The sequence below is a fragment of the Salvia splendens genome, chromosome 3, assembly GCF_004379255.2.
Source record: "Salvia splendens isolate huo1 chromosome 3, SspV2, whole genome shotgun sequence".
Taxonomy (NCBI): domain Eukaryota; kingdom Viridiplantae; phylum Streptophyta; class Magnoliopsida; order Lamiales; family Lamiaceae; genus Salvia; species Salvia splendens.
This window is the reverse complement of record NC_056034.1, coordinates 11,052,009-11,068,140: the sequence shown is the minus strand read 5'-3', so window position 1 is coordinate 11,068,140 and position 16,132 is coordinate 11,052,009. Positions and strand designations below refer to the sequence as shown.

General features: G+C 40.7%; 1 protein-coding gene across 1 annotated transcript; it reads left to right on the top strand.

Moving 5' to 3' along the window:
* The first annotated feature begins 231 nt into the window (after positions 1–231).
* On the top strand, positions 232–1,504 carry LOC121793554 (cytosolic sulfotransferase 5-like). Its single transcript, XM_042191583.1, has one exon. It carries the CDS (start codon positions 270–272, stop codon positions 1,287–1,289), a length of 1,020 nt encoding a protein of 339 aa, XP_042047517.1. The 5' UTR covers positions 232–269; the 3' UTR covers positions 1,290–1,504.
* Positions 1,505–16,132: the final 14,628 nt, after the last annotated feature.

Sequence of the window (16,132 nt, the reverse complement as noted above, 5' to 3'; positions counted from 1 at the left end):
TATAAAACTAATATATAAAAGTAGGACCCACAATCCACTAACTTTTTCTTCCATTACATTTCTTAAAACCCGTGCCGGGTCTAAGTGGGACAATTTTTTGGGGACGGAGGTAATATAATAAAATTACAAAATGAAACAGATGAAGTACAAATTTACTACTCCATAATAGGCAGTATTATTCCTAGGAAATTAGTCGATTTTCTTATTTTCTATAATCCTAGCGGGACCCACCCCTCCTCCACACTCCTCTCCCTATATCTAAATCCACCATGCAACAAACATGGCAACTAACTAAGCAAAAGAAAAAAATGGGATCAGAAACGATTCCCCCAACTCCCAAATACCTCCAACAAGAAGAAACCCTAAGCGAAGAAGTGAAGCATTTCATCTCCTCCCTCCCCAAAGAAAATGGTTGGCTTGCCTCCCATCTCTACCAATACCAAGGCTTCTGGTACCCCGTCCGCCACCTCGCCGGCGTCCTCTCCTGCCAAAAACACTTCCTCCCCAAACCCCACGATATCTTCCTCGTCTCCACCCCCAAATCCGGCACCACCTGGCTCAAAGCCATCTCCTTCTCCCTCCTCCACCGCTCCCTCTTCCCCCCCTCCTCCCCCTCCCACCCCCTCACCTCCTCCAACCCCCACTCCCTCGTCCCCTTCCTCGAGATCCACCACTACACCGATGGCCGATTCCCCGACCTCTCCTCCTCCCGCCTCTTCTCCACCCACCTCCCCATCTCCTCCCTCCCCAAATCCATCACCAACAACAAAATCGTCTACCTTTGTCGAAATCCTAAAGACATCTTCGTCTCCCTCCACCACTTCACCAACGGCCTCAAGCCAATCGATTCCCCGGTTAACTCCATCCACGACGCGTTCGACATGTTCTGCCGCGGTGTCAGCCTTTTCGGGCCGTGCTGGGACCATATTCTCGGGTATTGGGAGCTTAGCCGGGAGGATAGCAATAGGGTTTTGTTTCTAAAGTTTGAGGAGATGAAGGAGAGGCCGAGGGAGGAGGTGAGGCGGCTGGCCGAGTTTCTAGGGTGCCCTTTCACGGCGGAGGAGGAGGAAAAGGGTGTTGTGGAGGATGTTTTAAAGTTATGTAGCTTTGAGGGTTTGAGTGGTTTGGAGGTGAACCGGAGCGGGAAGCTGGCGTCGGGCGAGGAGAATAGGGTTTTCTTCCGGCGGGGGGTGGTTGGGGATTGGCGGAATTATTTGGATCAAGAGATGGCCGCGAGGTTCGATCGGATCGCGGAGGAGAAGTTCCAGGCGTCGGGATTGGTGCTTTGAATTTTTTTATTTTCTACGTGTCGTATTGTTATATTTATTTTTTTGTGTTTATTTTTGATTGAAAATATTCATAATTTTTATCTGTGTACGAAGTAATGTTATTGAACAGTGGGTCAGAGTTTGAATTTGTGATTGACCACACTATAATCTATATGTCTAGTGGGATTTGGTGTTTGTGTGTGTTTATTTCATTTTATTTAAAGATTGTTGGTGAAGTTTGTGTCTATTTGTATTTTTTGTAACTAGTATTTATTTTATTATATTGATTAATAAATTGCTTTATTATACGGAAGAACATGTGTGTTTCCAATGACAAAATTGGCATCTCCTATTCTTTTAACCAAGGCTCAAAATGCACTAATGATTGGGAAAAGGGAGGCTAGGCTTCTATTATTTGTGCAAAAAGTGTAAGGAAAAAATTATTGTTAAATCATAAACAATGTACGTTAAGGATATATTGTGGAAGGAATGTGTTTGTATTTGTCGATTTGCGTCGGTTGCAAATAATTGATGTTTGTATTTTTAGGAAAGGAAAAAATAAGGGAATCGAAAATCTTCTTTAGTTGATTCAACTTTTGATATAGATAAATGAAAAGTAAGGAAATAATTAATAACAAAAAAGGTAATGAAAAGGTTAAACAACTTTTTTATGTAGCCTGATCTGTTCTCGTCTGGATTGCTTTTTGAGGTAAAGTATAAAATAAAAAATCTGAAAATCTAAAAACATTTTAATATCTAGTACTAGCCCTTTTTTACATAACTTCGAAAAACATTTGCATTCTAACGCCGGCGCCACCACCGCCACGCCTTGGTCGGACGGTTGGCCGGTAAATTCTACCCAATTCGCCCTCAGTTCGAGCTTTCTATTATTCTCTACGCTTTATAATTTCGGTCAAATTAAATTTTATGTGGCCAAATTAATTCTTACATGGCAATCCGATGCATTTTAAGGGTGTGATGTAGATGATCTACATGTACATGTACTATCCATTCAAGAAACGATGTCATTTTAGATATGCAATATATATATGTATATATATATATATAATGAATTAGTATGTATAGTTTTTAGACAACAGAAGTAATATCGATTGGGATTAAAAAAAATTAATTTATTTTTTGGACTAAATGTCATTTTCGTATCTCCCTCCTTTCGTTATCCCTTAACACACTTTTTTTTTGCACTCTCTCCAATCTCAATCAAAACAGCTCAAATTGCTCGAAATATATGCACTTATTCAACCACTAGAAAACTGTACTGTAATTCTTTAACATTATTATTTTTATTTATTAATTTTCTTGTATTGTTATTTTCTCCTTTTACATGGTCCCGATTGAAAATTATACCTCCATTTATTTTCCTTCTTTATTTGGAAGTGGGGGGAGGATGCGTACTATTATTGCTTGCTCAATGACAAGAGAGAAGCTGTCCAAACCCTACTCGTAAACTTTGAAAATGGTGTGAAATTAATCATCTTGTTCCCAAAAAGAAAACTTTTGTATTGGGAGTGAAAATAGTAAAACAAAAACCTATCATTTCGCATTACCTTAAAACACATTTTATACGTAGATGCATGATTGCATTTCTATATTTGAAGATAGGTTGTTGCAAATGCAGACTTCGTATTTTCTAACCCATACTACAAATGTTTCATCTTTCAAAAGTTCTTAGCTTGATTACACTTGAACCTACCACTTGTGGTTAATTTGTGTATATTTTCTTGGCAGTCTAAGCTTAAAGAAAATAAAATTATCTTCTCAATAATGACAACATGTATTGAGTTTGGTAATCGAAAGAGAAGAAGCAGTAGACATTGTTAGGATTGATTCTTGTGTGTTATTTCATCGATAGAGCAATCCTCTTAATATAGATGATTGTCCTAAATTATACAAGGTAAGAGAATCCCCTAATTTTGGTGCTATTAATTACATAGTAATTACATGATCCTTTCCTTAGTTACAATATTTATTTTTTCCATATTCTAACACTCCCCCTCAAGCTAAGTGACGGCATCTCCGATGCTTAGCTTGCCTAACACTTCTTCAAACACCTTCGAATGGACAGCTTTGGTTAGGATGTCTGCCAGTTGATCTTCCGAGCGGACAAAAGGTAACTCAATAATTCCCTTCTCTATCTTCTCTTTGATGAAGTGTCGATCAATCTCCACATGCTTCGTTCGGTCGTGCTGGACTGGGTTTTCGGCTATGCTGATTGTTGTCTCGTTGTCACAAAACAGTTGACTCTTTTGAGTAGGTGGGAAGCCTATTTCTGTCAGAAGCCTCCGTATCCACATGATTTCAGTTATTCCACTCTTTGCCCCTCGAAATTCAGCTTCAACACTGGAAAGTGCGACCACTTTCTGTTTTTTACTGCTCCAAGTGACAAGATTGTCTCCTATGAACATGAAGTACCCGACTGTTGATTTCCGATCGATTGGATTGCTTGCTCAGTCAGCATCCGTGTAGCCAGAGACTTCCAAATATCCCTCACTTTTCAACAGAACTCCATAGCCAACTGTCCATTTAAGATATCTCACTATCCTCATGACAGCATTCATGTGCTTTTCCTGCGGGCTGCGCATGAATTGACTTACAACTCCAATGGCATATGCGATATCCGGCCTCGTATGAGCTAGGTAAATCAATTTTCCATCCAAGCGTTGGTAGCGTTCTCTGTCTGCTGGTTGTGCTCCTTCCTCTATCTTCAAACCATAGTTCTGTACCATTGGTGTCTCTGTTGGCTTGCATTCTAGTAGCCTTGTCTCTGTTAGTAAATCAAGGACGTACTTCTTATGTCGCAAGAATATCCCCCTTTTTTATCGCAGAACTTCAATTCCCAGAAAGTACTTCAAGTCTCATATATCTTTCATCTCAAATTCTTGGAACAGATTTTCTCGTAGCTTCTTAATTTCAGCTGTGTCGTTTCCTGTGATTATCATGCCATCCACATAGATCAGGAGGCACGTAATCTTGTCACCTTTCTGCTTGAGGAAAAGAGTATGATCAGAGTTGCTTTGCCGGTATCCATACTTCTGCATTGCTTGGCTGAATCTTCCAAACCACACCCTGGGTGACTGTTTCAGACCGTATAACGTCTTCTTTAGGCGACATACTTCTCTTGGGCCAAATTCACTTGAATAGCCAAGAGGGACCTCCATGTATACTTCTTCTTCTTTTTTCAGTTCTTCATGTAAGAAGGCATTAGTAACGTCAAGTTGATGCAAAGGCCAATTCTGATTTGCTGCAACAGACAATAGAATTCTCATTGTGCTCATCTTAGCTACCAGAGAGAAGGTCTCGGCATAGTTTACTCCATAAGTCTGAGTGTAGCCTTTCGCTACCAGCCTCGTCTGGTATCTCTCAATTGATCCATCAGCTCGCCTTTTTATGGTGAACACCCATCTGCATCTGACTAGTCGTTTTCCCTCTGGCAGTACACATTTTTCCCATGTACTGTTCTTGAGAAGAGCATCCATCTCTTTCTTCATGGCTTCTCTCCAGTGTTTGTGCTTCATTGCTTCCTCCACTAAGTTTGGTATCTCATCCTCATATAGGGCAGCTTCAAATGCTCGTGCCATTTCAGTCATGGAGTAGGCAATGGGGTAGCGAGTTTTTTCTTCCCTTCCAATCTGGGGAGTATCTTTTTGAAGGTACTCATCTATTGCTTCTTGGCGGAAGGACATTTTGTCCTGATATTTCTGGCTCATCTTGGATGGTTTCCTCTCTACGCTCAAGGGCAGTCTCAATAACAGTCAATTCACTAGGATCAGAATTTCTTACCTCAGGATAATCAGCTAAGGCGATTGTGAGCTCGTCACTAGGCTTAGTGGCATTTGCTGGTGTGTTTGAGGCCTGCTCGGTGTTAGAGCTAAGCTCCTCTGTTGGATCCACTTCAAGACCGGGACTTAGAGTTGGACTGAGACTTGTCGAACTGGTTATGATGCTTGGAAACAAACTTAGCGGGTCAATCAAAGTTTCTGGTTGGTTCCCCCCCCCGACCGCTAAGTTGGTGATAGAAATACTCACTTTCTACGAAATCACAATTCATTGTGATAAATATACGTTTGGTTTTGGGGTTGTAGCACTGGTAACCTTTTTGTTGCTGGGAATATCCTAGGAAGACCCCTTTTACGGTGTATGGTGAGAACTTGGTTCTTTCGTGTTTTGATATGTGAATAAAGGTAAAGCATCCAAAGATTTTGGGTTCAAGAGAGAGTGGGAGAGGTATTTGTGTATGTTTAGATAGGACATGGATAGGAGATTTTCTGTTGAGTCCTTTAGTGGGTAAACGATTTAGGGTGTACACAGAGGTGGCCATGGCTTCGGGCCAAAAGGATTTTGGGACTTTGGATTCTATAAGGTGGGCTCTGGTCATTTCAAGGAGTTTCCTATTTTTTCGTTCCGCTACCCCGTTTTGTTATGATGTGTGAGGGCAAGTGGTTTGGTGAACAATGCCCTTTTTGGCAAAAAATTATTGCATTTGGGCATTGACATACTCCCCCCCATTGTCAGACCTAAGGATTTGTATATTTTTCTTATACTGGGTTTGGACGAAAGTGTAGAATAGGACAAATTTATCAAAGACCTCTGACTTAGATTTCAAGAAGTATATCCATGTCATGCATGAACAATCATCAATAAAAAGCACAAAATATTTAAACCCTTGACCACCCGTAATGGGTGCTGGTCCCCACACATCAGAATGAATAAGAGAAAAAACTTAGTCCACACGGGTATTATTAGACTTAAAAGAATGTCGATGACTCTTAGCCAAAAAACATGTATCACAATCCATACGAGTAATCTTATCAAAACTAGGGAACAAAACTTTAAGATAACCTAGTGATGGGTGTCCTAATCGACGATGCCATAGCCAAGCCTGTCTGTCTACGGATCCGTGAGTCGGCATCGCACTATTCTGTTGAGCTACCTCATCCACATAGTAGAGACCACATCGCTCAGTGCCACGCTCACAATCGTCCCCATCTGAATATCCTGTAACATGCAAAAAGACGGTTGCATTAGTAAGGTGCAATTCAGTTCTTTTGTGACATGACTAACTGCCAACAATTTATGAGACAAGGTTGGCACATACAGGCAGTTTGAGATTTTTAGAGCGGGTGAAATATGAATGGTTCCCGTTCCCTGGATAGTACATTGGCAGTTTGGACATAATTCTTGTGTGGTTTGGACATCCCAGTAAAATCAGACTCATCAAATGACATAGTGTCGGTAGCTCCACAATCAAAAATCCAATCCTTATCCTCATATGGGGATTCGGACATACTACATGTTGTAGACATATTTTCTAGGACTTGGAATCTTTTTTTGCAGTTAATTTCAGGCTCGAATTCCAATTTTCTAGAGTTTGGGGCATTTTTCCAACAATATGTGAGTAAATGGGGTCAATCTCTAATTTAAGCTTATTTGAGGGTCGCATGAATAGAGAATGGGGTATTTTCTCATATATTTCGGATTTATGGGGACTAGACTGTAATAAAGGTGAAGGTGAGGGGTTTAATTTAAAATTAAACCATTCATTACATGCGCCAACCCTAGCCGACGCGATTTCCTCTCCAACTGGGTCCGGTGCTGCCCGCTGCATTTGCAGCACCGGTAACCCGGCTTCTTTCCCCTGTTGCCGGAGTCCCCTAATTCCCTATGTTCGACCAATTTCGGGAAGCCCTTCGTTTCTTCATTTCATCACACCATTTGGGATAGCCAACGAGGAGAAAGCACTGTTCTTTGGTGTGTTTTCTTTTCCCACAGTGACCGCACACCAGCCGGTTCCGGTCCTCGTAGATTAAGCGATCTTCTCCTCGATTTGGGGTTTACCCCGGCCGTCCTCCGCCGCGCGATGCAAGCCCAATCCTGATTCCGCCGTTGGTTTGGGGTGTTCTGTTCCATCGGCGACCTGGGGTTTGAGAACTCCATCGTTGGTTGCTTCACGCCGGACGATCGCGTATGTGTCCCGGACTGAGGGCAGGGGCTCCCGCTTGAGGATTTCTCTTCGGGTTGCTTCGTGTCCGTCGTTGAGGGCCATTAAGAACTGGAAGAGCCTAGTCTCTTGTCTCTCTCGGTTGTAGATTGTGATATCTTCTGGGTCCTTCATTGGATTTGGCTTTCTTCTATCGATTGACATCCAAATACTTTGGAGTCGGTTCCACAGTTGTTCGAGGGTCATTTCACCCTGTTTGATGTTGCTTGATTTTCGGTGCAGGTCGTATACTTGAAGCGTGTCTCCTCCGCTGCCGTATGTCAAGGCTAGCCCCTCCCAGTGTTCTCGTGCAGTTGGGTATTGTGATACCTCGATCACGAGTTCGGGCTCCATGTTGTTGATGATTCATCCGAACACGCAGTGATCCAATTTTTGCCATGTCTCGTGGCCGGGATCGATTTCTGCCGGAGGTTCTGAATCCTTCGAGACATGGGAGGTTAAACCCTTTTCCCCAATTGCACGTTTGACCAGGTTCGCCCACAGTGGGTAGTCGTCTCCCGATAACTTGGTTGAGACGACTACCTCACCGAGGTTGTCTGCGTTTACCGTCGTCGATCGTGGGGGGATTGGTACGGTCTGGAGGTGTCGAAGAAACTCTGCAAACTTCATTGTGATGTCGTCCGGGACATTCACCATCGAACTCTTATTCTCGTTCTCCGATTCTGACATCGTTTTTCTGATGATTGCAGATTTTTGCCTCTTGGCCGGGGGTTCGAGATTGGTATTTGGACGATGGTGATGTTATATTCTGAGTCCCTATTGCTCAACCTGCTATGATACCATATTGAGTTTGGTAATCGAGAGAGAAGAAACAGTAGACATTGTTGGGATTGATTCTTGTGTGTTATTCCATCGATGGAGCAATCCTCTTAATATAGAGGATTGCCCTAAATTATACAAGGTAAGAGAATCCCCTAATTTTGGTGCTATCAACTACATAGTAATTACATGATCCTTTTCTGAGTTATAATATTTGTTTTTCCATATTCTAACAGAATTTTGTGTTGGAATCGTACTTAATGAAACCTGTTTGATCGGGTTATGCGAGTAAAGAATCTTAAATTTTTGTGAAATTAAATGATATAGGATTTATATATGTTTCCTAGTAGATGGCCGTGACATGTTTTGGTTTCTCTAAATCAATTCTGGTATAAAATTTTATGTTTCGAGTAGATGATTGTGACATATTCGATCAACTTCTGTAAATCATTTTTTGGTGAGGGAAAAATAGCGGTTTGAAGTTTCTCACTTAAATATAGAGTCGTGTGACTAAAGAATAGATCAATCAATCCTACATTGATTAAGTATTACTAAGAGCATCTCCAGTGGTCGGCTAGCGAGCGTCTCGCCGATTTTTGGCGCTCGCCGAACTATTGCAGCCGGCGAGCGCCTAATCGGCGAGAATTTCGGCGAGGGAACGTTGATTCCCTAGCGCTCGCCAATTCTCTGGCCGATCGGCTCGCCGCTATTGCAGCCTCCCGATCGGCGAGGAACCAGCGACCCAATTTTTTTTATTTTCGAAACACTATATATACGTGATATGCGCGACATTTTCATTCGCACCACTTGTTTTAACGAATACTCTCTCTATCTTAATTTCTGTACAAGATCAACAACGAGCCAAATTCAGGGTCGAGCGGGTCGCAAACTCCCACGGTCCCTGTGGGAGGTGGATGAAATCCGATGCCCGGGTACTATAACAACATGTACCCTTGGCAGCAGATGATGCCCGGGATGGCATCTGGTGGTGGTATGCCGGCATGGCAGGGGACGCCGGGGGGTCAGGGGGGACCGGGGATGCATCCCGGGATGACGATGATGCCGGGGGGTCAGGGGGGACAGGAGATGCATCCCGGGATGCCGATGATGTTGGGGTGGGCACCCGGGATGCAGGCGACGCCGGGGTACCCGACGATGCAGGGGACGCCGGGGATGGCGGGGATGCAGGGTGCGCAGGGTACACCGTGGGGGTAGGGGACGACGGGGGGCTCTGACGTCTATCGCCCCAGCTTTGATTTTGCTACTGCTGCTTCGCACACATCGACCCCAGCGGAGACGCAGTTCGAGGGGATTGATACCTTCTCCTTAGATGAGTTGGGTATAGATCTCGGGGCACCGGACACTCCCGTGGGGCGGGGTCGGGGCGCGCCCAAGAAGAAGAAGGGGAAGAAGGTGGTCGGCGAGTCGTTGCAGCCGGAGGTACGGAGGAAGTGGACAGACGCGGAGAACGTCGCGCTATCCAAGGCGTGGGTGAGTGTTTGCGATGACCCCCTCGCCTCGAACAATCAGAGGATCGTTAACTTGTGGGCTAAAATAGCAGCAGCCTACCAGGCATTTTGCCCAGAGGGGAGGCCACGCAGCGAGGATGAGTGCCGGGAGGGGTGGGACCAAATCCGGTCTGGGGTCTCCCGATTTTCGGGCTTGTACACCAACGCCCTCCGAATGAAGTCCAGCGGCCAAACTGACGACGACTGCAGGAGGCTGGCGAAGAAAGAGTTCCCCCAGCCCGGGCTTTACAAGGACTTCAACTACTGGAACTGCTACGAGGTGCTAATGGACTCCGAGAAGTTTCGGGCAGGTGTCGACGCGGGCTGGCCAAAGAAGCAGCGCCTGAACTATTCAGGTGATTACGCCGGAGGTAGCAGCGGCGGTTCCCACGACCTCCCCGAAGATGCTTAGGAGACCCCGTCCCCTCCCTCGTTTACTCACCGCACTCGCCCGGTTGGTCAAAGACGGGCGCAACGCCCTCGCCAGAGGTCCCAGGAGGTCCAGTCGGCATCCCCCCTGTTGGCAGCACGACAGCCGACCTCGTCTTCTTGGCGCGTCAACAAGCGCGGGCTCAGATGATCAAGGTCATAGATCAATGGAAGAATGCAACTGACCCCGAGGAGAAGAGTTTTTTTCACGCTGTGCTCGTGAATATGCGACAGGATTTGAATCCCGGCGCGGCACTGACGCGGGCTCAGATTCCACAGATTTGGGGGTCCCGGATAGCGGCGACGACGGCGAGGAGTAAGGCGGCGACGGAGGGGTGGGCACGTGCGTGGATTAGGATTTTTTTTAAGTAATGTAATTTTTTTTTACTTTTTTTTTAATTAATGTTTTTTAAAATTTAATATTATTAGAGAATTTTCCCGTATATGTGTCGTAAATTTAATTCCGTATTTTGTATGATTGTTTAATTATTTGTTTTTAGTGCTGATGATGTGGCAAGGCTATGGCTGGGCTATTGCTTGTCCAGTTGCTTGTCCTGCTGATGTGGTAGGAGGAATTTAGTGCTGCTGATGTGGCATGGCTGGGCTATTGCTTGTCCGCTAACCACTGGAGATGCTCTAAGACCATGTTTGTCGGTTGTGGGGGTCGACCTCCACGTCACAAATATAAATAAAAAAAAATATTCAACAATGAGTCTCTCTCTCCTTGACACGAGTCTCTTTCTCTCTTCAAACCAACCGAAGGTCTCTCCATCCCTTTCACCACTCAGTCAATGAAATTACGCCAAATGGCACAATTTCATTGGCTGATATTTTTATTTTTAATAATTTATATATCTTTAATATATTATATTAAATAATTATAAAAATTATACCAAAATTTATAATTTTTCTTCCTCTATAAATAGAGACCACATTTGCTATAGTTTTACACACAAAAAAATATCATCTTTTCTCCTCCTATAATCCTTATTGTTTAATAGAATTTTATATTTTTTAATTTCCCTTGTTGCTAGCTATGGAGGATAATGAGAATAATATATTCTCTGATGATGAGAATAATACTTTTAGCACCAATTATGTATTTTCAATTTCATATTTCAATTATTGTAATTAATGTTTTTTATTTGTTTGTTTTTATAATTTTTAGTTTGTCATTTATTACGTTTTTCGATAAATTTATAATAATAAGTATTTCATATAATAATAATAGTATTAAAAAATAATTTAAAAATAAATATATAATAGTGTGGTTGGGTGGTCATTGATAAACCATGAAAATATGTGTGGTTGGGTTGGATGAATATTAATGATGTGGAGGGGATAGAAATGAATTAAATATTGAAAAAGTGGATGGTTGTGTTGGATTGGTGGGTTGCTGATAAACATGGTCTAAGGTTCACCATTGCATATATAGTATAATAATTATGTGCACAAGTAGTGTGTTGTAAATCACATACGACCATTGCATTGCAGTCGCCGCCTGCTTCAGCTGATTGTGTAATTCATCGATCGTTACCACCTAGCTTCTCCGTTTTATTCACTTAATTTGTGTTTATAACTATATCATTTTCTTTTTTACATTTTGATCGTGAAATTTTACTTTACAACTTACATCTCCGATGTATATGCATCAACTCACTCATTTCAGCTCAAAGCTATTTCGAAAATGTATGTGGGTTGAGCACCACCCATCTAGTCACGATCCTTCTAGTGCCAAAAAAGTAAAAAAAAATGTGATGGATTCCACTTTCATTTTGTTGGCTCTATTATTGTCAAAACATTAAGAATTGAAACAGAAAGGGAATTATTTGCTCATATTTCAGTTTTAAAAAATCACAAAATGCACCTATTACCTCAAAAAATGTACATTAATCATATAAGAAAATGGATATCTTATCATAAAAGATAGTCTTTTTATTTGAATTTATTTTTACTTTTAAAAATAGTCTTTTCATGAAAATTCCCAATAATATTTGAAAATTGGGATTTTTTATAGCAGTGTGGCATGTTTAGTTAAAACTCAACTTCAAAAAGAAATAAATCGGCAGGGGCCCAAGTTTAATAATGGTATTTTAGCTGCCCACGGATATGGGTCATTTCAAGATTCATTAAATGGATCAATTATAAAATTAGACAAAGTCTTTTAAGAGGAGCCTTAAAACTTTATTTGTCAAACACACAAAAAAAGACTAAGATTCTAAGATATTTTATAATCCATTAATTATTTGTATACTTAATTTATTACAACTTGAAAAAAAATACTGACAATTTTTATTTATCAAAAACTAAAAGATTTCTTTATTCGTAGAACATTAAGTAAAACTATAAATTAAATACTTTAACAAAATTATAAATTTGTCTTTGCCATAAGACAAAAATAATCATTAATAGATTCTAGTGTTTTAAAAATCGGACCTAACAAATCAGTCAGACCGGTTCAGCCGCGAACCATCACCTTATACGGTCCGGCTTGGCCATAAAACCGTTCTACAATTGGTCCATTTCGAACCGCTCAAGCCACCCGGTTCGATGAGAAACCAGTGACCGATTAAAGCGGTTCAAAGCTATTAACTTTATTAATTTTAATTTTAATTGGCAATTGTGCTTTATTTATAATAATTCCAAGCTTGGAATCAAGCTCTACTCTTCGATGTGGGACACAGTATTCCTATTCCTGTAGTACTAGTTTATTTCTAAATATTCTCTCATTTAGTTAAGATGTGTTTTTTAATTTATATTATTTTTAAATTAAAATCTGCCATACATTTAATCAACATGTTTTTCACTCGTTACTTTTTAATTTTTTATTGAATAAATAAGTTGAGGACTTGAGATTCTGATAACAAATTTTATATAGAAAAAAATACTAGTACAATATAATATTTAGAAAAAGTTTTATTATTGCATTTTTTCGTAGGAAAAAAGTTATATATATTGTAGGATTAATGATATTTCATGTCACGAATGCTCAAAACTATGCATTATAATTGTCAATTTTGTTTATTATTGATATTATTTTAATTATTTGTATAATATATTATTTAATTTAAATATATAAATGTGTTGTGATAGTATTCCGGTTCGACCAGTGGTTCGACCGGTCGGACCAGTTAAACCGTGAACCAATAGCTACGCCGGTTCGTTCACCGGTCCAGTTTTTAAAACATTTAGATTCAGTGTCATCAAATTATGAAGTTTTCATTGATATCTTACAAATAAACTTTTTGAGGACTTCTGTAATAAATTTTGCTTGTAGTGACCAATAAGTCAAAGTACCGATAATAAAAGGATTCTCAATCAGAACTCCATCTTTCATATAAATTAAAATTAAAATTAAAATACGTGAAAACACTAAAATTATCGCATGGTTTTATTATTTTAGATTTTAATTAAAAAAACAATACAATTAGAGTGTGTACATCGATTTATTTAATTCTTAATTTTTTTTACTTTATTGGCTTGATCCTTTCTTGATTCTTTCCTCGATCTCCCTTTGATTCCTTCATTCTTGATTACTTTATTACAACAATCTTAGTTTTCCTTTAATATGTTCATTTCTTTTTTTTTTCTAGTTCTTTTTCCACCTATTTTTCCATTTTGGATTGATTCGTCGAAAAGCAAGCATCATGAAAAGTTGATTAATGAATGGTTAGTTCGTTAGTTAGGTGGCATTAAAATTGAGCAATCATCTTTTTATGTTGCTATATATAATTAAGCAAAGGTGATTAGTCAATTATCTCTCTCTCCATCTCTTACAAATTACTACTATAGATGATGGTAGAAAAATTACTAACCAAACAAATATTTATGAAGTTTTCAGATCTAACATTTAATCACTGCCGAATTGTTTGGTAGGTGGCCGAAAACACACGTGATTTTTTTGCCTCAAATATCAGTCTTATTTTATACTCCTTCATTAAGTATAACCTTAAGGTTTGATCAAAATATTTGCCCTAAAATAGTATACTATTGATTGTAATTCATTATTCACTCCCAATAATGAAAAAAAATAAACACTTAATTTTAAAATGAAACCTATTTTTTTCTCTTTTCTTTTTTTTTCAAAAGAAGATTAACAATGGTTCACCATATACCCCGTCATGACTTGAATCTCCAACCTATTGGTTAAAGGGAATCGTCTTACCAATTTAGTTGCACTTGACCGTAAAAAAAATGAAACCTAATTACACAGGCAGTAAAATATAGAAAAACTACCAATAAACAACAACAGAAGCTGATCGGCCTATTTGGGCTCATAAAGAATGACCTTTTAATTATTGGACCTACAACTTTCAAAACATCAACATTTAATTTTTCAAAATTTAATTGCACAAATATTGAGTTTGTTGAAATTCTAGTTCCTTAAATCGACAATGAAAGATGAAAAACCAACTGTCACCCACGTGATCAGTTGTTGTTACATTCAACAATATGAAATGGAACTATATAAAATGTGTAAAATAATGGAGTACAATATTATACGTAAAGGCCTATAAATTCATTTAATTCAAACGATAAATGTTACCATATTGTATGTAAACCGAATGTGCCAAAACGTACATTATGTCTTCCCCTAGCTATCGCCACCAACATTTTAGGTTCGGTGCAAAATGAATTTAATTAGAGTTATGCCTATTTCCATTAGTTGGTATTTCAAGTGGTGGTGGTGATATCACAGGGTTATTTTTTTGGTCGATGAGGATTGACAGACTACGTAGACACATAGTAATGTGTGTTGTTAGTTTGTTTCTTTTTTTTGTTTGTTTCTGTAACTGTTTTATTAGATAGAATCCCTGAGAGCATCGTTAACCCCGACCCGGTTTTAAGTCCCAAGTCCCCTCCACGTCATCATTCCCTTAAATTTGAGTCTCAGGCCCCAATTGCTCTAACCCTGCAGGCTATAACCCGGGCCGCAACTAATAAATGATACTATTCACAACTTTAACCTATTTTACACATAAAATAAAAAACGCCGAAAATTTATAACACGGAAAAGTTAATTTTCGATCGAAGATTGAAAATTACAACATAGAAATTTAAAAATACAAAAAAAACCATTAAAAACATATCGTCAATGTCGGAACACGTTGGTGCGAGTCCAAATCTCTTCGATTAGATCGGCTTGGAGGCGAGTGTGTTGTTCCTCTTGGGGCATCACAGCTGAACGGCCATGACATTGCGGATGTCGGGAGGAAGGCCCTGCACGGGCAAGGCGGTTACAACGTAGTCACTCGCGGTGCTGGCGAGTGGATCATCTCTCCACAAAGTGACATTTTCTTCCTCGTCCTCAACGATCATGTTATGCATTATGATACATTCATACATGATGTCGGCGATAAGTGAACGCTGCCAACCACGGGCCGCTCCCTTCACAATAGCCCACCTTGCTTGGAGGACTCCGAATGCACGCTCCACATCTTTCCAAGCCGCCTCTTGCCTTTGGGCAAACAATGCCCTTCGTTCCCGTTGTCGGACATGTGATAGTCTTCACAAACACGGGCCATCGAGGGTAGATCCCATCTGCCAGATAGTACCCTCATACTATACCGACGGTGGTTGGCCGTGAACTCTACGTTCGGCGCTCGCCCGGCACACAAGTCATTGAACAATGGAGACTCGTTCAACATATTGAGGTCATTGTTGGACCCCGCGACACCAAAGTAGGCATGCCAGATCCACAATCGTTGGTCGGCTACGGCCTCCAACACAATCGTGGGATGTGTGCCCTTGTGCCCGCTAGTGTATTGTCATCTCCAAGCCGTTGCACAATTCTTCTACTGCCAGTGCATACAGTCGATGCTGCCAAGCATCCCTGGGAAGCCATGGGTCCGCTCTTGCAAGTTCACCAACTTCCTAACGTCATTGGTCGTTGGCTTTCTCAAGTATGTATCCTTGAATGCTTCAACGACTGCCCGACATAATTTAGCTAGGCACTCTCGTCAGTATGCTCGCTTACATGGAGATACTCATCGAACATATCTGATGTAGTACTTTAAGCGACTTGACGTATGGCAGAGGTGCATGTCTGCAACGTCGATATACTTTACCGGCCCACAACGTCGGTGGTTTGGCAGAAATACGAGTCGCGAGCTACAACTGCGTTGACAATGCGTAGGAACAAAGGCCTC